Source organism: Stigmatopora argus, chromosome 16 (genome assembly GCF_051989625.1).
Source record: "Stigmatopora argus isolate UIUO_Sarg chromosome 16, RoL_Sarg_1.0, whole genome shotgun sequence".
In the NCBI taxonomy this organism is placed as follows: Eukaryota; Metazoa; Chordata; class Actinopteri; order Syngnathiformes; family Syngnathidae; genus Stigmatopora; species Stigmatopora argus.
The window spans coordinates 353,229-378,627 of record NC_135402.1 but is presented as its reverse complement, the minus strand read 5'-3'; the positions used below and the strand labels follow the sequence as shown (position 1 = coordinate 378,627).

At 50.5% G+C, this 25,399-nt stretch overlaps 6 protein-coding genes across 6 annotated transcripts; 2 read left to right on the top strand and 4 right to left on the bottom strand.

Annotated features, from left to right (window-relative positions):
* Positions 1 to 50: 50 nt before the first annotated feature.
* LOC144090470 (arrestin domain-containing protein 3-like) lies at positions 51 to 3,913 on the bottom strand. Its single transcript, XM_077621925.1, has 8 exons — positions 3,277 to 3,913; positions 2,054 to 2,144; positions 1,802 to 1,949; positions 1,611 to 1,713; positions 1,275 to 1,531; positions 900 to 1,053; positions 683 to 822; positions 51 to 606 (listed from the first exon to the last, which is right to left on the bottom strand). Exons 1-8 carry the CDS (start codon positions 3,560 to 3,562, stop codon positions 565 to 567), a joined length of 1,221 nt encoding a protein of 406 aa, XP_077478051.1. The 5' UTR covers positions 3,563 to 3,913; the 3' UTR covers positions 51 to 564.
* Positions 3,914 to 4,335: 422 nt separating this feature from the next.
* acads (acyl-CoA dehydrogenase short chain) lies at positions 4,336 to 7,600 on the bottom strand. The gene is made up of 10 exons (XM_077621923.1): positions 7,447 to 7,600; positions 6,665 to 6,819; positions 6,449 to 6,598; positions 6,199 to 6,310; positions 5,964 to 6,115; positions 5,718 to 5,888; positions 5,512 to 5,649; positions 5,350 to 5,445; positions 5,037 to 5,093; positions 4,336 to 4,929 (listed from the first exon to the last, which is right to left on the bottom strand). Exons 1-10 carry the CDS (start codon positions 7,514 to 7,516, stop codon positions 4,777 to 4,779), a joined length of 1,254 nt encoding a protein of 417 aa, XP_077478049.1. The 5' UTR covers positions 7,517 to 7,600; the 3' UTR covers positions 4,336 to 4,776.
* Positions 7,601 to 8,166: 566 nt separating this feature from the next.
* Positions 8,167 to 15,366, bottom strand: LOC144091273 (uncharacterized). Its single transcript, XM_077623491.1, has 8 exons — positions 15,107 to 15,366; positions 13,028 to 14,309; positions 12,265 to 12,342; positions 12,084 to 12,143; positions 11,852 to 11,975; positions 10,910 to 11,335; positions 9,681 to 9,834; positions 8,167 to 9,182 (listed from the first exon to the last, which is right to left on the bottom strand). The coding sequence occupies exons 1-8, from the start codon at positions 15,111 to 15,113 to the stop codon at positions 8,302 to 8,304; spliced, it is 3,012 nt and encodes a 1,003-aa protein (XP_077479617.1). The 5' UTR covers positions 15,114 to 15,366; the 3' UTR covers positions 8,167 to 8,301.
* Positions 10,408 to 12,671, top strand: LOC144090468 (uncharacterized). Its single transcript, XM_077621922.1, has 2 exons — positions 10,408 to 10,714; positions 11,011 to 12,671. The coding sequence occupies exons 1-2, from the start codon at positions 10,642 to 10,644 to the stop codon at positions 12,363 to 12,365; spliced, it is 1,428 nt and encodes a 475-aa protein (XP_077478048.1). The 5' UTR covers positions 10,408 to 10,641; the 3' UTR covers positions 12,366 to 12,671.
* A 592-nt stretch (positions 15,367 to 15,958) lies between the features above and the next one.
* On the bottom strand, positions 15,959 to 18,978 carry tmed2 (transmembrane p24 trafficking protein 2). Its single transcript, XM_077622443.1, has 4 exons — positions 18,613 to 18,978; positions 17,968 to 18,160; positions 17,216 to 17,323; positions 15,959 to 17,130 (listed from the first exon to the last, which is right to left on the bottom strand). The coding sequence occupies exons 1-4, from the start codon at positions 18,790 to 18,792 to the stop codon at positions 17,006 to 17,008; spliced, it is 606 nt and encodes a 201-aa protein (XP_077478569.1). The 5' UTR covers positions 18,793 to 18,978; the 3' UTR covers positions 15,959 to 17,005.
* Positions 18,777 to 25,045, top strand: ptpn11a (protein tyrosine phosphatase non-receptor type 11a). The gene is made up of 15 exons (XM_077622441.1): positions 18,777 to 19,651; positions 20,470 to 20,592; positions 20,674 to 20,868; positions 20,941 to 21,133; positions 21,236 to 21,355; positions 21,435 to 21,548; positions 21,617 to 21,713; positions 22,029 to 22,126; positions 22,188 to 22,331; positions 22,445 to 22,576; positions 22,641 to 22,863; positions 22,930 to 23,081; positions 23,217 to 23,335; positions 23,394 to 23,481; positions 23,645 to 25,045. Exons 1-14 carry the CDS (start codon positions 19,638 to 19,640, stop codon positions 23,461 to 23,463), a joined length of 1,794 nt encoding a protein of 597 aa, XP_077478567.1. The 5' UTR covers positions 18,777 to 19,637; the 3' UTR covers positions 23,464 to 23,481; positions 23,645 to 25,045.
* The last annotated feature ends 354 nt before the right edge of the window (positions 25,046 to 25,399 follow it).

Genomic DNA, 25,399 nt, shown 5'->3' with positions numbered 1-25,399 from the left:
AAATGGAGGCTTTTGCCATCCGTGACTTTATCAAGCAGGTGCGATGCATCTTCTTTCTTTTTTTTTAATAAAATAAAACTTTTATTTTTGAACCAAGAGTTGATCGATCATAAGAGCAAGATCACAAGAATAACTAAAGCACAGAGATCGTCGAAAGAGCAACCGATATGAAAAAGTTCATCCTGAAAAAGGACACTTGAAAATCTGAAAAAATATTGCACTTTTTGTCATCTTCCAAACATTGAAGGACGTTTGATGAAATTCTTCAGTAAACATTTTGGTTCTTTTTTCTTCTCATCCACATTTGGACATTAGTCTGGTCAAACAGTCGTCGTCGTCGTCTTCTCGCCGTAAGGAAGAATCGTTGGCTGGGAACGAGCGAGCCAACGTGGAAACGGGCGACTTCAAATTGGTCCTTTGTGCTTTTGGCTCCGCCCACGTGCACGCCTTCACCTTTTTGCGCCCTCGTTTAAGTGCATGGGGTCACTCACGTCCAGTCTTCTCCCCAAAACGCCGGCTCGCTCGCTGGCCTCTGGGGAATCTTTGTCCGTCGGCGGCCGCCCCTCAGCGCGACGGACACGGCGCCGGCTCGGGATACGGGTCCGCCTGCCCAACGGTTTTGTCGACGCTCACTTGCAAATCGCACAAACTAGCAGAAGGCGCGAAGCGGCGGTGGCTTTACCTCGGCGTAGAGCGGCGGCGGCAGGTAGCGGAATTCGCTGACATAGGCCAGCAGCGCTGCGTCTTCCCGTTCGGGGACGCCGTGCACAAAGTGGCGACGGTGCGACTCCGGGACGGCCAGCTCGTCGTAGCTGGGCGGGGCTGTCGGGGAAAAAACGTTCCGTGTGAAAACGGGCACGCGTGCCTGTCAAACAAAAAGAAAGGGGCGGGCGTCTTACCCTCGGGGCGCTCTGCCACTCCCGCCCAGGTGGAGGCGCTGCCGTTGCTACTGATGCTGGAAGTGCGAGAAGTGGCGGTGTGCAGCGGGATGGTGCCGATCACCAGCGGCAGCGACAGGGACAAGTTCAGCCCGCCAGGAACGTCCACGTACACCTGCCACGTAGCAAAATGCTCAAATGGATACTACTTCTACAACCAATACTACTATTACTATTGATTCCATTCTTGGTTGGGCCGCTCCTAACGACACGGCCACCGTCAAGCTTGTCCAAGCATGGCCTATTTCCTCATTGACAATTCACAGCAGAAGGCTAAAGAGCGCGCACCGCCCCGTCGGACAAACTCCTCCCCTTTTTGAAGCTCAGAGTCCTCACCACGAGGGCGTACTCGACGCGGATGATGGGGCAGTCGAGGATGGACGGCGACACGGGCGGGATCTTGAGCACGCGGCCCTCCCAGCTTTGGCTCTTGCCCTGCGCCAGGGCCTCGCCCTTCAGGTTGGACACCAGCTGCCGGATCTCCTTGCCCTTGCCTTTGGCGAAGAAGGTCTGCGTCTGGTACAGCGCCGCCTTGGGCACCACCACGCGGGTGGAGCAGTTCTCCACCTCGGCGAAGATCTGGATGGAATCGCCTGCGGGGGCGGAGCGGGGCGAGGAGCGAGATGAGGGGCGGAACCAGGGGCGGGACGAGAAGGCGGGGACCGCCGTTACCTGGCGTGTAGCCTTTGCGGGCCACTTTGGCGCTGAGCGAGATGGGACCCGAGGCGCACATCCAGCAGCACAAGGTCTTCTCTTTGCTGCCTGCTTGAGGAGCCTCGGAACACGACAAGGACAACCATTCAAATTCCCGGGTCTGTCAGAGGCGACCGATCCGTCGGAGCCCGCTTTGGGCCTCCGCTCACCAGCAGCAGCGGCGTGTTGATGTCGATGTGCTCGAAGACCACAAACTCCTTCTTGACCTTGATGGGCAGCATCCAAGGGCGGCGAAGCTCCGCCTTCACCCAGTACCTGACGCTGCCGTGTTTGCCCTCGAACGACGTGGCCAGCGCCCTGACGGGAAAGGCGGGTGAGCCCGGGCGGGCGGGCGCTCGCTCGCTCGGTTGGTCGGGCGGGCATTTTGGCCGCCGCCCTCAGCTGACGAAAAGGGGCCTCACATCTGTGGCAGCTGGAAGCTGAAGGCCAACTCGTGCAGGCCGGCGTGCAGTACAGTCACGCCGCCTTCGTCCGCCGCCACGTCCTCCTCATCTGCCGCCAAAAACAATGGATGTTAGTTGCATTTTGGAACAAAACAAAAGCCTTTGGACGCCAATATTCTTAGGTCTTTTCTTGAAGATTGTCCTGATCCGTTTTTGTAAGTCGCCTAACCCTCCCCAACTTCCGAATAATTATCAGCAAATTGTTTGGTGGTCCCTCAGAACAAAAAGACTTTCAACTACAATTTGTCACGGTACGTCAGTATTTAAAATGTCACCATGCTCAAAAGTCATGGAACGACTATGACACGTTTGGCCATGTAGGATTAATAAATTATTGGTCTTTTTTCAGAAAAAGGAAAAGAAATGTTTTCTTTAAAACAGTCTTTTTTTGTCGACATTTTCATGCGTTTTGAGACAACTCACCACCCAGGAAGGCTCTCCAAACTTAAATACGATGTGACTTCCAGCTTTTAATGGAGGCCTGGTGTGCTTTCCATCGACGGGCACGCGCACGCGCAAGAGGAAGTGACCGTGTCACGCGCAACCGCGACACGGCCAAGGCCCAGTCTGCTGGAGACCAGTTTGAACCAGCCTGAGCAGCCCTCAGCCCGCCTCGCAAGCTGCCTCGTGATTGGCGCGAGGCACCTGGCAAGCCCCGCCCACTCATAGGAGGAAGCGCCCCATGAGAAGCAGACGTCAAGCTCCACTGACAAAAACATACGCGCGCGTGTCTGTCTGTCTGTGCGTGTGCGCGTGTGTCTATGTGTGTTTGTCCGGTGCTGATGAGAGGAAGACGAGGATGAAGATCGACGGCTGCCGTTTGGCATGGGATAGACGTCCAATTCGTTTGCCGGATCCAAACGAATCGGACGTCCGTCCCAAGCCGCGTGAGTTGGAATCACTCGCTGGGTGGCGTTAGCGTGCGTGTGTAAACCTGCTAGAACCAGTCCCATACAGACACACATACAATCCCCCCCTCCTCCCCCAAGCAACCACCATCCCTTTTGCTCCAGTGTGATCAGGTTTGAACCGCTTCTCGCTAAACAAAAGGGAGTTGCCCGGTTGCAAGGTGCAAAAAGTGTCTTCTCTCACCCCAAATAAGTCAATAAAATACATGAGATATTTTTTAAAAACAAAAAATGAAAAGCCAAACAAACCCGTGTGTCTGGTGACTGACTGACCTCGCTCCTCGGCACTCCCGATGAGGACTTCTCGGTGATGCAGGTACTCCACCTCCTCGGTGTAGTTCTGCGTGTAGGCCGTGCTGGCGGCGGCATTGCGGGACTCGGTCCAGCGGACCTTGGCCACCCCGCGCGCGCGCAGAGCCAGGCTGCGGACGCGCACGTCGCCGGCCACGTCCAGCAACACGCGGCCGGACACCAGCTCGCCGCCGGAGAAGACCGGCGCGTGGCTGTCGTTCAGCACGTCGAAGCAGACGGCCAGCGCTCGAACTTTGCCCACGACCATGATGGGATGAAAGTGGGCCAGGAGCCACAACCGGAGCCGCCGCAGCCAGAGCCAGCCGCAACCAGAGCCAGAACCCCTCGTTTCCGTTCCCACTCCTTTCCTTTCCTTTCCTTTCCTTGTCGCCCGGCCCGGCCCTAGCTCCCGGTGGCCCGAACGGAGCACACCCGGCCTCGCTGCTGCAGCAGCCTCATCGGGTTTGGGCTTCCGTCGCACCCCCCACCCCCTCCTCCCGAACCCCCGCCCCTCAACTTCGCTTGACTTCGGCGACCGAGACCCAGTTGCCAGCTCAGGCTCCTCCTCAAAGCTGCGCCTGCAAGTGGAGGCACGGATGGACGGACGGGCGGGCGAGCGAGCGAGCGCCTTTCGGTTGGTCGCCTCGGATGACGAGTGACCCTCGTCGCCCTGTGACGTCACAAAGACGACGCCCTCGCCGTCACGGGGCTCCAAAACAAAACACGCCGACGGGAGGGAGTCGAGCGCGCCCGCTGGTGGCCGGTGAGGTGAAGTTGAGCCTCTCGCCACCTAAACGTTGCTCCTTTAACCGTGCCATACATAAGACGTCAACGCGTCAAAAAAAGAGGCCCTCTTAGCTTTCACTTTGAACATGACAATATTTCCGATGCAAGTATGTTCCGGTTCAGGCCAGAAGGAGACGGATAGCAGTGGCTTTATTGGCTTTAAAACTGTGACTTTCCCCCACTAAACAACAACAATCCACAAATAGTATTTGTTAGTTGCAGTCAGTGGAAAAAAATAAAACGAAAAGAGGAAACTATTCTCCCTTTACAAAACAGAAATTTTATTGTAAATTCATTTCAGCGATGTGGCCAAGACATTTTTCTTAAGGCATCGCGAGTAAGGCCAAGTCCTGCCAACGTTTGCATTTCTGCTGACTCACAAATCCAAGTTTCACCACTAAATTTCAAGTAGTCATCAAGTTATGCTATTAACTTGATGAGTTACAGTTACTTTAAACATTCTGCCAACAGCCTGATTGCCATTCATGATGAGGATGATGATGATGAACTCCAGCCAACAGATGACGTCACACATCCCTGCGCCTTTACTTTCAAAAATGCAGCCTGGAGCACTCATGGGCCACCCGTCCAATCCATGGAAAGCCGATTCACTTGCCGCCCTCCCCGCCAATGAGCTAACGTTTAGCACGAGTCAGCACCCGGCAGCGGCGGCCCCCTGCAACCCCCCTCAAACAGCTAGGTGGAGTATTCCTTGAGGAGCTGCCCGCCGATGACCAGTCTCTGGATCTCGCTGGTGCCCTCGTAAATCTCAGTGATACGGGCGTCGCGGTAGTGGCGTTCGGCGGGCATGTCGCTCACGTAGCCCATTCCGCCCAGCACCTGGATGGCCTGACGAGGGGGGGGAGGGGGTCGGATGGGTCACGCTACAGCAGCCCGATGAACCCAGGTAAACCTGGCCACCCAAAATGTCAAAGCATGCGTTTGAGCGCCCTCACCTGGTGCGCGCAGAAGGTGGCCGCCTCGGAGGCGGACAGCTTGGCCATGGCCGCTTCCTGGAGGATGGACAAAGAGCTCAAGTTAGATAGATGCTTGTCACAAGGTCTACAAGGAGTTAATTACACACAGAGGAAAAAACTGCACAAAAAGCACTACGGACACGTATATTAAATGAGATGTGCCAATGGAGACAGACGTTATCAGCAGTTAGCCATTTTGGCTCAGTGCCGTTCTGGTCTGCAAACCAGAGAAGGCCACTGCTATAAGATAGTGGTCTCTTTAGATTTTTTGCGTGGAGGACAGGCTTTTTACCTTGGTGAAAGGTCTGGCGGCATCACGCAGGATGGCCGCCTTCCACGTCAGCAGGCGGGCGCTTTCGATGGCCAGCGCCATGTCGGCCAGCTTGAACTACGGCGCAAACAAAGGCGTCTGAGAGGAGGCGGGGAGGGGCACGACGCCGGCGACAACTCCAACCTGGATGGCTTGCAGTTTCCCGATGGGCGATCCAAAGGCACAGCGTTTGTGAGCGTAGTCGGCGGCGCAGTCCAACGCCGCCTGAGCGATGCCCAGCGCCTGCGCCGCGATGCCGATGCGCCCGCTGTCCAGAGTTTGCTGAGGGCGCCAGAGGTCGTCCGAGTCACGGGACGTCCGCCATGGGTGGGTTGGTCGCGACCGCTTACCATGGCGATCTTGAAGCCGGCTCCGCGGGGGCCTAGCATGTGGTCCGACGGGATCCTGCAGTCCTCCAGGATGATGTTGGCGGTGGATGACGCCCGGATGCCCAGCTTGTCCTCCTTCTTACCCAGCGACACCCCCGGGTGAGGCATCGGGACCAGGAAGGCACTGATGCCCTGGAGGGAGAGAAGGGGGGGGCAGATGACAGGCCGGTTTCAGCGCCCTCCCCCAGATGGCCGTCGGCACCGTGCCTTGTGCTTGAGCTTTTTGTCGGTGGTGGCGAAAACCACGGCGGCGGAGGCCTCCCAACTGTTGGTGATCCAGGCCTTGGTGCCATTCAGGACCCAGTGATCGCCGTCTTGACGCGCCACCGTATTGGCGGCGCCCGCATCGCTGCCGTTGCCTGGGCGAGGGCAAGACGTCACGTTAGTTAGGAAGGGGACGGGACGGCAAAACGTCACGTCGGGGGACGACGCTCCGCCTCACCTGGCTCGCTGAGGGCAAAGCAGCCCACCCGCTGGCCGTCGGTGAAAGGCGGGATCCACTTTTCCTTCTGATCCTCCGAACCATACTTGAGGACGGGCCCCAAGTAAAGAGACTGACAAACCGGACGGAGATGAGCGTCGGGCTATGGCTCACGAACGAACGTGACGCCACGAGCCCGAGTCGGCGGCGTAAAGGAAGCGGGAGAAAACCGGACGGATTTGAAAGGCTTCTGTTCATGACAACAACTCACATTGTTGACGGAGACCACCACGCCGGTGCTGGCGCAGCCGCGACTGATTTCCTCCACGGCCACACTGTACGCCAAGTAGTCCATGCCGGCCCCGCCCAGCTCTTCGGGGACCTCCATGGCCATCACGCCCAGCGCGCCCAGTTCTGAAATCTAAAGAACCCGAGCTGGTGCGCGTCAGCCACCACCGAGGGCGCCCGCCGAGGCCGCGTCCGGTACCTGCCGCGCCGGGTACGTCCCCTCCTTGTCCAGCCGGGCGGCCGCCGGCGTCAACTCCCGCTCCGCAAAGTCCCGACAGGTCTGCCGCAGCATGGAGTGAGTTTCGGGCAGCTCGGCCAGCCGGGACAAGCGCCGGCAGCCGCGCATGCCTGCCGCTGAGGGAGGTGATCACCGTGTCAATCCCGGGATTGGACCCAAGGGGTGGGGCTAGGCGCGATTGGAAGTCTGAAACTAGGCCTATCGCAATTAATTGACAACTAAGTGGCCATTGTATCTATATATTTATTTTGGCATTTCAATTCACTTACAGCTATCAATCCATCCACTAGCTTTTGTTCACTTTTTTAAAAATCTTTGTCATTCCTACTATTTCCTACGGGTGTTTGGAGGCTTGTCTATTTGATCATTAAGACAAACCATTTGTGGATCAATCGGCCAACGGAGCTATCGCATGAGCTATTGCAGCTGGCGTTAGTTAATTGGCTAGCTAGCAGTGCCAGGTTAACTAGGTGAAAGGTCACTTTCAAGACTCGCTGGCTCACCAACAGTTCAACGTCTGGTCACAGGTCATGCAGATGACGTCACGGCCACTGGAAAAGTTTGTTTGACGGCTGCAAATCATGCTAATGCTAGGCATAATGGGCAAAAACCGGGATGCTAACGTTGCAAAAGCAAGGTCTGTGACGACGCGGACTCGGCCGACGGAGGTGAAAGCAGCCCAGAGACGCTTCACGTAAACCGGCAGCCCACCACGAGAATGTTTGGACGGCTTTTCCACTCACCTTTGGCCGCTTTACAGAGCAGGGCCGCCATGTTGCTGTGGAAGTCAGTTATGTGTCGCGCCCGCACCATCCGTCCTGCGCACGCGCAGGCATCTTCAATGACAAACTACAGTAGCCTCAGTGGTACAAATTACATCACGTAGCCAACGAAAAGGAACGACACTTTCGCACTGGAAAGTGTCTCATTAATTATTGCAGGCTGTCAGTATTAGTGGTCAATATTTAAAGATAGATGTTCATTTAAATGTGTTCCTGCATCACACGTTCCTCTTTAGGAGAATAAGATGACGTGAAAACGGATGGATGGTACAAGGTGTTTGATCATTATACCCTGAAACAATGACAGATGTCAAATCACTCAAATGTAACCATATAGTACATTGTTTGGAGTTGGAATGCAAATGTTTATTTACATGAATATTCTTTGTGTTTCGTGCCACGAAGGAAGTGTTAACCTCCCTTTGTATCAGCTTGGTGCTGTAAATGCAACTGTTTGTTTATGAAATACATCTTTTGTCCTCCTTTTTTATTCAATTCTCAACACTTTGCTATTCATTATGTGAATAACTTCAGGTGACACCAAGGGCTTTTCATAAATACATCTCGCACCTCAGACAATTTAAGGTCATTTAGAAGACTAAATGCTTTGTGACTTTAGACAAGCCTATCATATGACAGCTCCCTGTCTGTCCAATTTCATACTATTATGAAGTCAATGAGTGCCCAATAAGAGTTCAATTTATTAAAATATTTCTCCTTTGTTATTGTCCGCTCGAAAAGTAGAGGGAGAGAGAAGAAATCCAAAGAATTTCTTTGTTAAAATGTTATTTGGCGGGCATATTGCACAGCCCATCTCTAACACGTATGTATTCTGGTGTGCGCCGTGAAATGGTCTCTCCGGGTGAAGGTCTGGCCGCAGATCGAGCAGGCAAAAGGTTTCTCCCCGGTGTGTATTCTCATGTGGGTCGTCAAGTTCCCCTTGTTGCAGAAGCTGTTGCTGCAAATGTCGCACACGTAAGGTTTCTCGCCAACGTGCGTCTTCAGGTGCTCCCTCAGCACGTTGTTGTCGGAGAAATTCTCGCCACACACTTTGCAGGCATATGGTTTCTCGCCGGTGTGCATCCGCATGTGCACCGTCAATTTGCTCCGATGAGAGAATCGGTGGCCGCAATCTGAGCAGGCGAAGGGTTTCTCCCCCGTGTGGATTCTCGTGTGCGTGATGAAGTTGACCTTCAGCACAAAGGCCTGTCCACAAAACGAACAGGTGAAAGGTTTTTCCGTCGCGTGAGACTTTTTGTGCGTTCTAAGCTGCTCCTTGTCAGAGAAGGTTTGGCTACAAGTGGAACAGACAAAAGGTTTCTCGCCGGTGTGCGTCCTGATGTGCGCCGTCAAATGGTTCTTGTAGGAGAATTTCTGATCGCAATGGGAGCAGGCGAACAGTTGCTCCCCCGTGTGGATTCTCATGTGCACCTTCAAAACCCATTTGTCGGCGAACGTTTTCCCGCACTCGGAACACTTGGGCCGATCGCTCCCCGGACGCGTTTTCGAGCCTTTGGATTTTTCGGGCGATCCGCCGTCACTTGGGGTCGAGCTGGCACTCGGGGATTCCGGCCCTCCTTCGGCTTCATCTTCATTCTTCAAAAAGACTTCAACGGAAGGTGTGTCGGCGATCTCTTCCTCCTCCTCTTCCTCTTTGATTCCAGGGAAGTCTTCCTCATCCTCCTCCTTACCGATGCCTTCAAGACAAACAGAAAATGCGCCTTTTCGTCAAGTCTATCTCGGCCTTGTGACTGCTAAGGTCTATATAATGGGCTCTACTTTAGGTCAGCCTTGAAAAACACAATTAACCGCAAGATCGTGCTTTAGTGGATTGCATAGATTGGACTGCATCGATTATTTCTGAACCAGAATTAATTGGTGGACTATTCTGTGACTTTCTCAGTGGCAGGAAAGTGTTAACCATTATTCATTTTTGAAGCAATTTACTGCCATAATTGAGGTGTAATTTTTTAGCAAAAATAATGACACGTATTGATTGCATCGTGGGCCATCGATATCGTGATATAAAATGGCCCATATGGTCATCATTCGGCACCGTTTGGACAGGAATCCTTCCAATCAGAATGAAATGGACACTCATCACCGTCAATTGCAACGTATTCTGCGCTGACTGGACGTTTGAGTAAAATAATAACAAATACGACTCGGTTGAAGCGTGGTGTGATGTGCAAAACCTTCTAGAGGACGCTTCTCGTCCAAGGTTGAGTGTTGATGACGCCCCGGTTCCTCTTTTGCTCCAAGAAGTTCCAACTCCAACTTTGCAGTCTTTCTCGAGCACATTTTGCACGCCAAATGGAAGCGATGACCACAAACGATTGTCTTTGTTAGCTAGCTAAGCTAGGCCGCGAGGCTTCGACGTGCAGCGGAAGCAGCCAACAAAACTGAACAAAATGTATTTTGCTCAGGTCGAGGGGTAACGGTGTCGTCATGCGTTCGGTATTAAACAAAGACAAAAAAACAACAACCAAACAAACACAAGGAGTGAAGTCCGTAGGCTAGCTAGCAGTTGTGCGTCGAGTTTGCTAAGGCGGACCATGTACGGCAACTCCATTCGGACCAACTTCCTGCCACAAGCACACATGCGCCGAACTACAATAAAGTTGACACTAAATGAGATTTTAAACCCAATGTTACACAAGAATTATGAAATCCAAACAAAGACCCCAAAATAGAAGTTGTAATTTGACGACATTCAAATTGTAATATAAAGTCGTTCTACTAGTAGTACGGCTAATGAAACACATCGGCAATCTTTCGAACGACTTTGGGACACTTTTTTACTAATAAGGCCACAGAGAGATTATCTACATTCTACACAGTCGAAAAAAGCAAAACGGCGCACTGGGTTAATCGGACGCAATGGCAAGTAGTGATGACGTATTCCCTGCCGTAAAGGATTGTGGGTCGTTTTCTCTGGTCTAGCTTGTCGGGGCTGGCTCCGTGTTTACGCTCCGGATTCCTTTGTTAAGCATTTTTGGGCCGTTTCTCGTTGCTCACCTGACTCCAACAAAAGACGTCCCCCAGAGAAAAAGCTCGATGCCGAGAGGGTCAGCGTGCACACCGATGCTCGGCGGCCTACTTAGCTTAGCAGACTTGAGCTAAACTTGCTAACAAAGACAACAGCTACTGGGGGCAATGAGCTCCAGAAGGACATCGACGGCGACGGCGGCAGCTGCTGAATTGCATCTTCTGCAGCCTCCACCTGCAGGTTCGCAAGGGTCCTCCTCTCATCCTCACTCTCAGGGGCGGAGTTTTGGGCGGGGGATGCAATCGGCACGGCCGCACCCGGCCCCCCAGGGGTCGTCCCGATGATGCATTTCAATCAGAAACAAGAAAATGCAGATTCTGCTGGCCTGTATTCTTACATACTTTGGAGTTAATCCGTCGGTCGAGTCGTGTATACTTGGCGAGCGGGGACTCCACCGTAGCAGAAGTCGAGCCCCCCGCTGATTCCGAATTTTCCTTGATTGCAAAAAGGATATCTCGTCTTCTGGTGTCTTGCAGGGAGGGAGGAGCCCTTCGTCATCAAGGACGAAGCGGAGGACGAGCCGATGGAGGAAAGAGAGGAGCTGCTCTCGGCCTCCGTTAAAAAAGAGGAGGACGACCGGCCCGCGTCCATCAAAGAAGAAGAGCGGGAGGAAGACATCGACAAGTGGTTCACGTCCGGCGGTGAGGACCAAGGTCCGAGTGAGAGCGGCGGGGGGGCAGACTGTGGCTCCGCTGAGGAATCCCGAGAAGCCCATCTCATGGCTCCGTTGTCAGATACCGACGACGCCACGTCCCTTTCGCCTCGGGTCGATGACGACGACGATGACGATTTGGACGAGGACTTTGAAGGCCGCCAGAGACACTGGAAATGCTCTCGGTGTGGGAAAAGCTTTGGCCTCAAGTCTCATTTGAACAGTCACACGCGGAACCACGCTGGCGCCTCATTTTGCGATCAGAAATTCTCCGGAAAAGTCCATTTGAAGAGTCACCGCAGAAGCCACGGTGGCGACAAGCCGTTCGCCTGCTCCATTTGCGGTCAAAGGTTCACCGAAAAGGGAAACTTGAGGCAACACACGCGAACGCACACCGGCGAGAAACCCTTCTCCTGCTCCATTTGCGATCAAAAATTCTCTCACAAGTTGAGCTTGCAAATACACACGAGAACCCACACCGGCGAAAAACCGTTTACTTGTCCGGTTTGCGGTCAGCGATTCTCAAACAGGAGTAATTTGTCAACGCACACCAGGACGCACACCGGCGAAAAACCTTTTGTCTGCTCACATTGCGATCAAAGATTCTCTCAGCGAAGCCATCTAACCACGCACACAAGAACGCACACCGGAGAGAAACCTTTTACCTGTTCAGATTGCGGCCAAAGCTTCTCCGAAAAGGGCAGCTTGAGGAACCACGGCAGGACCCACACGGGCGAGAAACCTTTCGCCTGCTCGGTGTGCGGACAAAGATTCTCCGAAAAAGGAAACCTGAGAAAACACACCAGAGTCCACAGCGGCGAAAAACCGTTTGCCTGCTCCGTTTGCGGACAAAGATTCCTGGATAAGGGAAGCTTACGGAAACACACGAGAACACACTCAGGAGAGAAACCTTTTGCCTGCTTGGTCTGCGCGCAAAGGTTCTCTGAAAAGGGAAACCTGAAAAAGCACACCAGAACACACACGGGTGAGAAGCCTTTCTCCTGCTCTGACTGTGGTCAAAGTTTCACCCAGAAGGGAAGCTTGAAGATACACGCCAGAACCCACACTGGAGAGAAACCTTTCGTCTGCTTGACCTGTGACAAAAGATTCTCTCAGAAGGGGCACTTGCGAAGTCACGCACGAACCCACGCTCAAGCTGAGGAAACAGATGGGAAATAATGACTATGTTGTCAAATTTTACAAACAGTATGTATTTGTGTCTTTCTTATATGGTTCCACCTGTTGAGAATTTGCGCTTGTTTTTAACCGTTTTTTTTTTAAATTATTTTCGAAGTCATTTTCATGGTTTTTGTTTGTATTTTTCAGTCTAATTTTTGATAATGATTTGAAATGTTTTTTTTCAAATGTAGTGCTTCTGGCCTCAATAGCTCTAAAATCATTAGACCTTCGGACCCCAGAACATACCTCCAGGTTTGTATTGCTGTGGCTACAAAAGCGTTCACCCATAAAGTGATGCTCACTCCATTTGTCTTTAGCTTTTATGGTTGCGAGAGAGCACTGCGGGCAAAAAGTCGGCAAACTCAGGGCACAATTCATGCAGTTAAAATCATTCACGCGTGTTTGGAAATAAAAATCAAGTATTCATTTGAAACAGAGTGCTGAATAAAGGGGAAAGGCTGCCCAACAAACTGCAAACACAAAACCCCTGCTTTAATGGATATGCAAGCACCTAAAACTTGACAAAATGCACATGGATTGAGCAAATAGCATTAGTCGGCAACGTTTGTCCACAGGAGGACAACACGGAGAACTCCCAAAGGGTAAAAAGGGTCCTGCGCGGATAAGCCGGTGCCGCCAACTGGGCGGAGTGCCAAAAGCATTACTTGTCGTCACTTTTGGCCGGAGTGCATTTGTGTTCTTTAAGCTTATCCTTCCGAGTGAAGCGTTGACTGCAGACGGCGCAGGGGAAAGGTTTCTCTCCCGTGTGGGTTCTTGTGTGTCTCGTCAAGTGTTCCTTATGAGAGAATTTTTGCCCGCAAACCGAACAGTTAAAAGGTTTCTCCCCGGTGTGGGTTCTCCCGTGTTTCGTTAAGCTCCCCTTTTCGGAGAAGCTTTGGCCGCAATCGGAGCAGGAGAACGGTTTCTCACCGGTGTGCGTTCTCGTGTGTCTGACCAAATGCCCGTTCCGGGCGAATCTTTGTCCACAGACGAGGCAGGCAAAGGGCTTCTCCCCAGTATGGATTCTTAGATGTCTCTTTACCGCTTCCTTATGAGAGAACATTTGTCCGCAAACTGTGCAGGGGAAAGGCTTCTCCCTGGTATGGGTTATCGCATGCATTTTTAAAGTTCCCCTGAGACTGAATGTTTGGCCGCAAATGGAACAGGCAAAAGGTTTGGTGCCGCTGTGGGTGCTGGCGTGACTCTTCAAGTGGGCCTTCATGGAAAAGGCTTGGCCGCAATCGGAGCAGACAAATGGTTTCTCTCCGGTGTGCGTCCGGGTGTGCGTCTTTAAGTTCCCTTTTTCCGAGAATCTCTGACCACAAAACGAGCAGCAAAAGGGTTTCTCCCCAGTGTGGCACCTCATGTGTACTTTGATGGAGTTCTTGTGAATGAACGTTTGGCCGCATGTGGAACAGGAGTAGTTTTTCTCTCCGGTGTGCCCTCTGGCATGTCGTTCCAGTCTCCCTCTCACCGAGAATTTTTTGCCACAATAGGCGCATGCGAAAGGCCTCTCGCCGCTGTGTGTTTTTGTGTGATATGTTAAATGCGCCTTGGTGAAGAATCTTTTGTCACAGGCCGTGCAGGCGAAAGCTTTCTCGCCATTGTGGCTCCACAGGTGCCTCTTCAAGGCCGACTTGCTGCTGTAGGTTTTCCCGCACTCTTTCAAACATTTCCAGCGTCCATTGTCATCATTGGGCTCTGTCTTGGGACCTTTGCTCTTTTCATCCTCCCCGCAAGGCACGGCAACGGCGCCGGCGGCCCCCACCTCTGAGAGCGGCGCTATCGGGCCGTTGGTTTGAGAGTCCTCTGTCCGGCTCAGATTGTCATCTTCACTCTTCAAGGAGACCCCCTTCCACTGGCTCACGTCATATTCCTCCTCCCCTTTCTCATCTTTAATGTGAGGGCCTCCGATCCACTCTGGACAGCGTGCGTGGCTAGCGTCTGCAAGACACAAGAGGACAAAAACACGTGGGCAGGGGTCTCAAACCCGGGATCCGGGGCCAATCGTGGCGCGTAATACTTGGACATGGACTTCTAGTGCCATCCGTGGCAGCCAATGTATTCCTTTTAAATTTGATTAAAAATCAAAAAGAGAAAATAAAAATGGATTGACATTTTCAAAACTTCATGCACACATAAATATTATAGCGTTTGATGATGATGAATTGGCAGGCCAATATATTGAGCCAATAAATTGATTTTTTTCCCCAATATCCTCCAATTTACAATTACAATAAATGCGACATTCGCATATGCACTTCTGCGTTAGCCTTTTAGGACCTCTATGGAGTTATTACACTCATTTTGAAAATTGCACGGCAATCTACGGAGGTTGGTTTTAAAAAGGCAATAAGTATATTTGCTCGACAAGAAAGTAAAAAGTTGGCGGCCCGGTGAAGCGAGTGGTTAGCGCGTCGGCCTCACAGCTCTGGGTTCAAATCCAGGTCACGTCCACCTGTGTGGAGTTTGCATGTTCCCCCCGGGCACTCCGGTTTCCTCCCACATTCCAAAACATGCATGGTAGGCTGATTGGACACTCTAAATTGCCCCTAGGTATGGGTGTGAGTGTGCATGGTTGTCCGTCTCCTTGTGCCCTGCGATCGGCTGGCCACCGATTCAGGGTGTCCCCCGCTTATGGCCCGTAGTCAGCTGGGATAGGCTCCAGCACCCCCCGCGACCCCAATAAGGATAAAGCGGTTCAGAAAATGAGATGAGATGAAAGTAAAAAGTTAACTTACCCGACATCTTGAGGCGTGGAGCACAAACGCTAGCTAGGCTAAGCTACGGAGTGTGCCGAGCTCCAACGAGCACCAAAACGACTCGAAGCGGAGCCAAGACTAAAATACTTTTTTAAAGACGTCCTAATATGAATGCCACTTTGTGTAGGATGACGACACGAACGAGCTGAAGTGAGGACTGTCTGCAAATATTTTTTAAAAAGCAGCGCTGTTCCAAAGTAAAGTGGGTCGGCGGCGAGTATTGATGACGTCACTGAAGCCTTCAGACTCTACCGTAAAACGTAGATGGAAAAAACGTGCTATTAGCCAATAGGAATGAGTTTGTCACTTGTCATCCATCTTGTGTCAGTGTCGTTCGATAAAGTAGGAAGGTGAATCTTTCACACACAAAACCGACCCAATTCACATCTTTTACAGATTAATTTGGTCAAATAATAAGTTATAATAAATTATTGTGGATTATGTTGTGCAGAAAAAATAAAATAAAACTAGTTTTAGTCCTTACTTGGGTATTCTTATCACTGAATAATTTAGTTGTAAAATTCTCAGATGTCTACTTGTATTCAAGTGATATAATTTTGAAGAAATGCTCTTACTAGGGTCAAATGTTGGCTAATCTAAGGTTTCATTCTTCAATCCAATTCCAAAGTTGATGCCACTGTGACCGCAATGAGATGGACGTTTGGGTTGCGATGAGGTTCACACAAAGGATGTCAGTACCATCGACGACGATAGACATCCAATCCACCAAGTTCTTGTAAACTAATGAGTTTATTCTCAGTAGATGTCCAATGCATTTGAAGTGAGAGGTTGGCAAAGTGGCTGTCACTCAACCAATGAGTTAAACAATCATTGTGTAGAACTGTTTTATTAGGAAACCTGGGGCTTATTTTCAACCACCTTTCTTTTTGTTCAGTCTTATCAGTTTGCGAGTCTGAAAAAACAAACAACCCAAAAAGTTTTTTTTTTTTTTAAATGTGGGGTACAAATACCTGCGAGTGCGTTCAGTTGAGACGATGGACGCAGTCGCTGAAGCCAAGAGACGGAAAACTTGTGAAATCAAGCCAAGGAAAAAGGGGCAAACTAAACATGGCCTCCCGGTAAAAGTGTTCCAAAACAATGATCAAGGTACCCTTTAGAATCCCCCAAACATAATAAGCAGCACACAGCAGTAGTAGATCAGGACACCACCCTCAGATTCAACAATTTTAACTTCGAGAAAACATTCAAAAACAACCTTTGACCTTTTATAATTCCCCTGAAAAGTGACAAAAAAAAATAACCTTACACCTTCATGCGTATTTTAAACGGCCACTTGTGTCTAAACAGAACTGGCAAATGATTACAACCCATTTATTGATTCGCTTAATTCCTGAATGTACATGTAAAAATTATTAATAAAGCATCGGGGATTTTGCAAGTGCAAGAAAAAATACAAATGATTAAAAAACATATTTTTTAAACCTTTACGTAAGGCCAAATGAGTCAATAATTGACAGCAAATGGAAATTATTTTTCATAAATCAGTATCATAATTTTGGGGGATCACATTGTTTAGAATTCATCATATGTACTACATATGGCCACAAAATGAACACAGCAAATTTATTTGTTTTTCTAATTCATTTTCTATATTCCCATTTAGTTTTTTTTAAATTCACTTAGGATGATCCATTTTTCAATTCAATTTTTATTTTTCACAATTCCTATCTTTATGCACTTGTGAGTTCCCTCGTTGCCTTTTGAGAGATATGGTTACATATTTTTAAATGTTCATTCAGGCATCAAGGAGTTAAAAGTGAAGAAAAAGAAACCTCTTCCATCATTTCACAGTCGTTTGGGAACAGCTTAGATGAAAGTGCCAGTCCGTTTGGCCAAGAACTGTTGCCGCCATGGCACTTAGACCACCCGCCGCACTTCAAAAAACCTCTTCAGGTAGTAAATCTGTCCCAGCGTCATGGCCACCAAGACGAGAGCCTCGAAAAAGGACCACAGCACCACTCGGCTGTTTGTGTTGTCGTTAACTGGCCAAAAAAAAAACATGTCAAGAGGCCACCCACGACAAGACGACCGGCGAAAAAGACGTTGGGTTGAATTGCCGGCACTCACTGGCTCTGTGTATCCTCTCGCGGACTTCCATGTACTCCTGCTCGTGCTTGACGGCCGTCATGGCCACGGCCAGCTCGTTGATCTGCTCCTCCAGCTTGTTTTGGTGAGCTGTCAAAAAAACAAATGTTTACAACTGTCAATAGCAGAAAAAAATACATTTTTTTTTAAGGTTGCGATCACTCCAGTTCCTCACACAGGGCAACGTGCGCTATTAATGGCGTCCAACTACGCACAGCAACTTTAGTGACAACAGCGATTCCCAACCTTTGTGGCGCCAAAGCACCGTTTTGACACGCACGGAATATATCGACCCTATGGCTGCCCTAGGTGAAACGGAGTTGCTTTAAAAATCAACAGTTTGAGCCAAAGCTGTATCGAAGTTAAGATGTTGTAAATATTAGGCTTAATCGGTATTGTCTGTTATTTGTTTTGTTTCACTTATGACATCTAGGCCAATTTGATAGAATGACCCCTGTATCGTTAGTGTTCAGCGCTTGTTAGCAATAGACCGTTTGGCGCATTCGGACTTGACGTCGCGGCACAAAGGCTGGGAAAGACCAGATCATCCAGTGCACCAAAAGTCCACATTCTCCGCTCCTACCGTCCCAAGTGCCACCGCCTGCGGGCGGGACGAGGGCGCCCGGAAGACCGTCATAAAACAACAACACATGGAAAAAACAACAACAACAAAAACGATCAATGAGAGGAAAGTGCTATCGCGAGGACCGACGGGTTCAAAGTCGGGCCGTCACCTTCCGTCTCCATGTCTTGTCCTTTGGGCGCCTCGCCAATGTCGATGGTGAACATGACGATCTTCGGCGTCATGGTGGACATTTTGTTGCTGAAGCAGAATTTGTACGTGCCGTCCATGTGCGCCGCCACCGAGTACTTGCCACTGGACTCGCGGTCGCCCTTGTAGATCAGTTTGCCGTCGGGGCCCAATATCTGAAAGGAGGCCGCAGCATCAACAATCTGACTTGTTTCAAAACAAGGCAATTATATGAAAGCATTTGTTTTTTTTCATTTTTCTTAATTCATTTTTACTACTGCCGGTCTTCACAAGGTTCGCAAGGGTGCAAACTGAACCACACATACACAGAAAGGTCGGAATACACCGGGGATTGAACCCTTGATCTCCGAACTACGAGGCGAACGTGATTACCACTAGTCCATCGTGCAGTCTTCAATTATTTTTGCACAATAGGTACTTCATTGAAAAAGAAGACATGGCAGATGGCAAGACGAAACGGGAGACAGGTTTGACGTCGCAGGCTTTACGAAGGCTAATTGCTATCTAGATGCTAATGCTAAAGATGGCGGTTGACAGCGGCAAAGCAGCCGGGCCTGTAGCCATATTTACGATCGGTTCGGTCCGGTCCGTGCTCAGGGAGCCTCACCTCCACGTCGATATCTAAAAAGCCTCCTTCGGCCACCTCGAACATGAGGCCCATTTTGGTACCGGAGTTTACGCGTTCGTAGAAGCACTCGTCGGCCTGGGCGTCGATGCTAACGAAATAGCCGGACACCGTGGCGGACAGGACGGACAGTAGAACAAGAAGCTCCGACGTGGTCAACATTGTTGGTGGACTCTAAAGTGGGTCAGAGAGACAATTTGCAGCAAATTTTAAAAATGATCCTCTTTGCGTTAAGTCCTCTGCGGCACTGCGGAGAGGAAAAAAAGCAAAGTGGTAAACTGTAGCGTTGCCGTGGGATTGCCACGTACGCCTTACGCCACCGATATCACATGTATATAGCTCTAGATGCGAAACGCGCCCTGTGAGCCAACAGAGGATCATTATCTTTTGTCGGCCATTTTTGGGCAGTGCCATTTGATAAACAACATATTTGGAACCGACTCTATTACAATAATGTATATAATTCTGACATTGAAGTTAGATTTCAGAAAAGCCAGAATACTTTAAACCAAGGCAAAACATACCAAATAATATAAAATTATTATTTTTTTCGCTTCCGGCTTGCAAAAAAAAAAAGAAAACAACTTTTTGGGGCGCATGAAAAGAGGTGAAAACGCGTGAACATTTTTTCATTTGTCGCCCGGATGACTCGGGGTCCATTTTGTTTCCCGGGCATACAGTCAGTCGACCGAAACGGGCGACGAATACAACACACCCCTTAGGGTTGTCGCAGATTTGGTGACGTCCTACAATCGACTCGGTTTCAAGTCTCCGGGACGCGCCTAATAAAAACTTGAGACGTAGGTCTTGCTCCCGTTTTTTATCGATGCCGTCATTCGAGCATGCGTATTGGCCGCATATGAGCCGATGAACGCCGTTGCCTGGCTACTAGAGGAGGGAAAAACGGCCGCCGAGGTTCGCCGTCTAGCTTGGAAGCTACTGCTAGCTACCTAGCTGGGAAGCTACTGCTAGCTGCCAAGTAAGGAAGGAAGTGAGAAGAGAAAATAATGACATCTCGGAGGTAAGCGCTTGTCTAGAAAGTCAAGTCCGTCAAAGGCCGACTACCTTAGAAGGCGGCTTATCGCTAAACAAGCACAAAGGCTCTCCGAGGTTTGTCTCGGTGTGTTTAGATTGAGGAATGGACGTGCTAGCTTTTGTCTTATGAAACGTTCACGCACGGTTCATGATGATGCCAGTGTTGTTTGCATGAGCGCCTTTATGCGAGAGAAGAAAAGTGCCCTTCAACGACGCAGACTGCAACAGTGCTAGCTTGTCACCAGAACACAGCTGTGTGGATGACTGCGTCATATATTGGAATTCTTGCCTTAAAAAGTACTAACCGTAGCATATTTTGCAACCAGAGCCGCCATAGTTAATACGTATACTAATAAATTTTACATGTACTCCTACTATTCACCTAAAAATCGTAAAATTATATATATTTTACTTTTACCCCAAGGGCTGCCATTGACAAACCTTAACTATGACGTGTAGACAGATGTCCGATTCATTTGGAGTGGGAAGGTTGGCAATGACCACTTCCAATTGATAGGAGGTCAACTCACAGCAGAAGGATGATCTATCATCATCATCATCTACCAATGGCCCCTTTTTATTTGCTGGCGTGTGTATCTGGTGGCCATCTTGGGTAGGGCTGGCGACCAGCGGTTGCAAGCTAGATCTTGAAAAGTGGAGCATATTGTACAGCATCAATCGGATATTTCTTAGTACTCGCCCATACCGATGACATTATTTTAGTGCTGTATCAGGACCAATATTGGTAATGGTGCAACATTCAAAAATTCTCCTTTTAGCAATATCAGATTTATTTTTCTCCAGGTGGTTTCATCCAAACATCACGGGAGTGGAGGCGGAGAACCTTCTGCTGACTCGTGGCGTGGACGGCAGCTTTTTAGCAAGACCCAGCAAGAGTAACCCTGGAGACTTCACCTTGTCAGTGCGGTAAGGCGGGCGCTTGAACGCCTAACAGATTCTTTGCAAATGAGCCTAACCCTCTAAATTTCCACGTTGACAAAAACGCAGGCGGAATGGCGCCGTCACCCACATCAAGATCCAGAACACGGGCGACTTTTACGACCTGTACGGCGGCGAGAAGTTTGCCACTCTGGCCGAGCTGGTGCAGTACTACATGGAACACCACGGGCAGCTGAAGGAGAAGAACGGCGACGTCATCGAGCTCAAGTATCCCCTCAACTGCGCCGACCCGACATCGGAGAGGTGAGTCCGGCGCGGGCGAGTGGCCGCCGCCCACTTTGACGTGACGACGGCGGCGTTTGCTTCCGCTTCCAGGTGGTTCCACGGGCACCTGTCGGGCCGCGAGGCCGAGAAGCTCCTCACCGAGAAAGGCAAGAACGGCAGCTTCCTGGTGCGGGAGAGCCAGAGCCACCCCGGAGACTTTGTGCTGTCGGTGCGCACGGGCGACGACAAGACAGACGGCAGCGACAGCAAGCCCAAAGTCACGCACGTCATGATCCGATGCCAGGTCAGCCAGTGACCAGCTTTGGAAACAATTTGTTTTTGTCCTAAATGAGACGACAGTTGGGTTAAAAACACAAATATTGACTATTTTTCCCTCCTCCATCAGCACGACCTGAAATATGACGTCGGCGGTGGCGAGAAGTTTGACTCCCTCACAGACCTCGTGGAGCACTACAAGAAGAACCCCATGGTGGAGACCCTGGGCACTGTGCTGCAGCTCAAGCAGGTGGCTGTCTTTATCCTATCCAATGTGGCTTTTGGGCTCCAAAATCATTTTGTCCTCTCTCTCTCTCTCGATGGCACAGCCCCTCAACACCACTCGCATCAACGCGGCTGAGATCGAGAGCAGAGTACGGGAGCTCAGCAAGCTAGCCGAGGCCACGGATAAAGTCAAACAGGGCTTTTGGGAGGAGTTTGAGGTGCGGCTAATTGATCTTTGTTGGAATTTGCCTGCTTTTTGAATTAACCCTTCAGTACCTCGCCATAGACTTTACAGCAGCAGGAGTGCAAGCTGCTCTACAGCCGCAAAGAGGGTCAGAGGGCTGAGAACAAGAACAAGAACCGATACAAGAACATTCTGCCTTGTGAGTGACTGCCTGCTCGCCTGACACAAGCATACTGTAGCCATCTTCTAAGCGCAGCAGATGGCATCCATGTGCAGTGAGTTGACAAGTACTGACCTGATGGTTCCTCTTGGTGGCCATGTTAGGACAGGACTGGACTGGACTGGTACAGCCTTTACACAACAAATGGCACAGATCGATGTCATCCTGTATACTAGTGCTGTCAGAAATCAGGCGTGCTGGAGCCTATCCCAGCCAACTTTAGGCAGGAGGCGGGGGACACACCCTGAATTGCCTGGCAGCCAATGGCAGAACCTTTCCAATCTATTTTTGCAGTTGACCACACCCGGGTGGTCCTGACGGACGGCGACCCCAACGAAGCCGGCTCCGACTACATCAACGCCAACCTCATCGCGGTGGCGTCGCCCAGCTCGGTAAGTGCCACGGCGCGTGGGCCCAGGCCCGCTTGCTAACCTGAGTCGCTGCCGCGCTTAGCCCGAACAGGACAGTAAGCCCAGGAAGTCTTACATCGCCACTCAGGGCTGCCTGCAGAGCACCATCAGCGATTTCTGGAGGATGGTGTTCCAGGAGAACTCGCGCGTCATCGTCATGACTACCAAGGAAGTGGAGAGAGGCAAGGTCAGACACGCTTCCCTGGATTCAGTTAGTGCTACAAATGGGGTGTTTTGATAGCTGCCTGACAGCTAATAATACAAAAAAATGGACAAAGTAATGTTTGGCTCGGTCCCCAGAGTAAATGCGTCAAGTACTGGCCCGACATGTCCGCACTGAAGGAATACGGTGCCATGCGCGTCCGCAACGTCCGAGAGACGGCGGCGCACGACTACATCCTCCGAGAGCTCAAACTCTCCAAAGTGGGCCAGGTATGGCTTCGGCACCGCCACGGACGTCCCGTCCGTCATTTCGGTCCATCTTTGGCCGCCGCAGGGCAACACGGAGCGCACGGTGTGGCAGTACCACTTCCGGGCGTGGCCCGACCACGGCGTCCCCACCGACCCCGGCGGCGTCCTTGACTTCTTGGAGGAGGTCAACCTCAAGCAGGAGGGCATCCCCGACGCCGGGCCCATCGCCGTGCACTGCAGCGCCGGGATCGGGCGCACCGGGACCTTCATCGTCATCGACATCCTCATCGACGTCATCCGAGAAAAAGGTGGGTGGGACGGGCGGACTTTGAGCGCCTGGCCCGACTGACGTGTCTTCGCGCTCCTCCGCCCAGGCGTGGACTGCGACATCGACGTTCCCAAGAGCATCCAGATGGTCCGTTCTCAGCGCTCCGGCATGGTGCAGACGGAGGCTCAGTACCGCTTCATCTACATGGCCGTGCAACACTACATCGAGACGCTGCAGAGGCGCATCGTGGAGGAGCAGGTCTTTAAAATGCATGCCAATTTAACTTTAAACTCATGGGCTGCCATTGACGGCGATGGAGGTCCAAACCATTTGAAGTGGGAGAGCGCTATTTTTTTAAACAACTAACTGTGACTTTCCCTTTTTTTCTTCCAGAAAAGCAAGATCAAAGGTCGCGAGTACACCAACATCAAGTATTCTCTGTCGGACCTGACGGGCGGCGAGCAGAGTCCGCTTCCCCCGTGCACGCCGCTGCCCACGCCTACCTGCGCAGAGTAAGTGAGCCCCGCCCTGCCCCGCCCGGCGCCTCGGCTCACCCGTCTTGCCGCTCAGCATGCGCGAGGAGAACTCCCGAGTCTACGAGAACGTCGGGCTGATGCAGCAGCAGAAGAGCTTCAGATGAGAGAGAGATCCACGCCAGGTGAGTCTTTTTCCAAGGCGACAATAAGAACGGAAATACAGAGAAAACAGGCAGTAAAAGCACTACTTTTATCAGAAGGAAGGTCCACAACTCACATTTACAGTTCCTGGGTACAGCGCCAGTTTTTGCTATTGACAATTGGGCTTTTCCGCTTCCTGGACAGGCCTTCCGACCGTTTCTTCGCCAGCCTCCAAGCACCGCAGACAACTAGAGAGGAAGGAGGCGAGATCCAGTCGGCCCCCCGAACCACACGGCGGTGCCCGATTCCGGACGAGCAAACCCGACCAGTTTGTGTTTCATTGAAGCCAACAGCCATTTTTTTCTTCATTTTTTTTTGTACCTTAAGCAAAACTTGTTTGTAGAGTCCACAGGAAAAGTTCCGCTTGAACTTTGACCCTTGGACTCCTGACCTCACCGCAACTGCCTTGAAGAGAAACCCGCGTCCTTTCACGTTCACATCGCCTTCGCCGAATGTTAGGAGGACGACGACAACTATTTTAGCTGTTAATTGCCGAAACGAGTGTTTTTACCCAGTTGAGGATTTCATGATGTGGTTCAGCCTGGGGTGTCATTTGTAATGGGCCTCATTTAACACCATGGAATCCGATTGACAAGCAAAAAAAGGAGATTTGGATCATCTTGACTGACCTAAGAAACAAAGCCGGACCGCATCGACTGAAAACATCCGGATTCAACTTTGCATACTTGATGACTAAATGGCTAGCGCGTACCGTTGCCACGTATTCGCCAAAGGTGACGAGAAACACGACATGCCTGCCGCTTAGCTAGCTTCTATCCCATAGGCCAACACTAAAACCCCGACAAGGAAAATACCCTACACTATTCGATGAAACGAGTTAAAACACTAGAACGGGGCTCTCTGAAGATAGTCAGCGGGCCGCATCAAAATATCTTTTTTCAAATCACTTCCTCAACATAGTTTCTTGGGACTATAATGGAAGCAAATCCCTGGTTTTGTCTATTGGGACAATCGCACATCAGGCCTCAGAATGACTAAGATGGTGCCAATCTTATGAGGTTCCTCAACTCATTCCAACTTAGTTCTTTCGTACGGAAATGGCTGGAAAGCACTACTTTTTTTGTCTTAACGTGTCTTAGCTAAAGCAATACTTTTTAACCGCAAACTAAGCAGAGCACCGAGCTAGCTAGAAGCTAAGACGCGCCGTCGCGCTTCTCGTCATCGTCCGCTCATTTCAAACATGGCCTGGAAATTTCCCGACTCCGCCTTCACCGCGATTTCACGCGTCAACTCACGGACGTGCCTTGCACCGCTCTTTGTCGCTCATACGGGACTCCTGACGGCAAAAACAAAACAAAAAAAGAACCAATGTCTATTTTTCAAGGTGTATATTGTACATGAGCAGACTGTACTTAGTGAAAGATACCATATCTACTTGCCAAGAAAGTCAAGTGTATGTATATGCCTATTGTTCTCTCTTGACACACACACACGACCATTACGAGAGTTTATTATAAATATAAAAAAAATGCAGTTAACCACGTTAACGTCCTTACTATGAATAAATAGCGAGCTAATGCCTAATCTCACTGTTTGTTGGATTGTCTATACATCACAACTGAACTTTTTCATTGCATCGGTGGTCATAGACGGCCAATCGCGTGGCCCAGTTTGACTTGACACGTGCCATGGCTAATTTGGCGCGCCAGATTGATTTTTACGATTAAATGACGCAGATCCATCTGGGGAAGATGCAATCAAGACCTTTTTTTCATCAAAAGAACCTTAAAACATATACGGCTGCTGATTGGACATTTGCAAAGTGTATTTACAGCAACAATTGGGAAATGAACATTTCTACGCTAAGGCGTTGGGTACGGGCAGCCCAGAAAAAAGAAAGGAGCCAAAGATGGCAAAGACCCACAAAGGTACAAATGT

What these genes read in the sequence shown, in the direction of transcription:
- LOC144091273 (XM_077623491.1), bottom strand. An exon ending in GCAAAAGGTTTCTCTCCTGA is followed by an intron (nt 11,976 to 12,083) that starts GTGTGTTCTCGT and finishes GTGTTTTCTCAG; the next exon opens with GTTTCCTTTTTCGGAGAATC. An exon ending in TTTGGCCGCAATCTGAACAG is followed by an intron (nt 11,336 to 11,851) that starts GTAAAAGGTTTC and finishes CGGCCTTCAAAG; the next exon opens with TCCTCGTCCAAATCGTCATC.
- acads (XM_077621923.1), bottom strand. Translation starts at nt 7,516, where the DNA reads ATGGTGCGGGCGCGACACATAACTGACTTCCACAGCAACATGGCGGCC. An exon ending in GGACGTACCCGGCGCGGCAG is followed by an intron (nt 6,599 to 6,664) that starts GTACCGGACGCG and finishes CGGGTTCTTTAG; the next exon opens with ATTTCAGAACTGGGCGCGCT. An exon ending in CTTTGCCCTCAGCGAGCCAG is followed by an intron (nt 6,116 to 6,198) that starts GTGAGGCGGAGC and finishes GCCCTCGCCCAG; the next exon opens with GCAACGGCAGCGATGCGGGC.
- tmed2 (XM_077622443.1), bottom strand. Translation starts at nt 18,792, where the DNA reads ATGTTGACCACGTCGGAGCTTCTTGTTCTACTGTCCGTCCTGTCCGCC. An exon ending in ACAAGACATGGAGACGGAAG is followed by an intron (nt 17,324 to 17,967) that starts GTGACGGCCCGA and finishes TTTTTTTGACAG; the next exon opens with CTCACCAAAACAAGCTGGAG. An exon ending in CGAGAGGATACACAGAGCCA is followed by an intron (nt 17,131 to 17,215) that starts GTGAGTGCCGGC and finishes TTTTTTGGCCAG; the next exon opens with TTAACGACAACACAAACAGC.
- LOC144090468 (XM_077621922.1), top strand. Translation starts at nt 10,642, where the DNA reads ATGAGCTCCAGAAGGACATCGACGGCGACGGCGGCAGCTGCTGAATTG. An exon ending in TCTGCAGCCTCCACCTGCAG is followed by an intron (nt 10,715 to 11,010) that starts GTTCGCAAGGGT and finishes GGTGTCTTGCAG; the next exon opens with GGAGGGAGGAGCCCTTCGTC.
- ptpn11a (XM_077622441.1), top strand. An exon ending in AGGAAGTGGAGAGAGGCAAG is followed by an intron (nt 22,332 to 22,444) that starts GTCAGACACGCT and finishes CTCGGTCCCCAG; the next exon opens with AGTAAATGCGTCAAGTACTG. An exon ending in AACTCTCCAAAGTGGGCCAG is followed by an intron (nt 22,577 to 22,640) that starts GTATGGCTTCGG and finishes TGGCCGCCGCAG; the next exon opens with GGCAACACGGAGCGCACGGT.
- LOC144090470 (XM_077621925.1), bottom strand. Translation starts at nt 3,562, where the DNA reads ATGGTCGTGGGCAAAGTTCGAGCGCTGGCCGTCTGCTTCGACGTGCTG. An exon ending in TCAACACGCCGCTGCTGCTG is followed by an intron (nt 1,714 to 1,801) that starts GTGAGCGGAGGC and finishes TCGTGTTCCGAG; the next exon opens with GCTCCTCAAGCAGGCAGCAA. An exon ending in CCGCAAAGGCTACACGCCAG is followed by an intron (nt 1,532 to 1,610) that starts GTAACGGCGGTC and finishes CCGCCCCCGCAG; the next exon opens with GCGATTCCATCCAGATCTTC.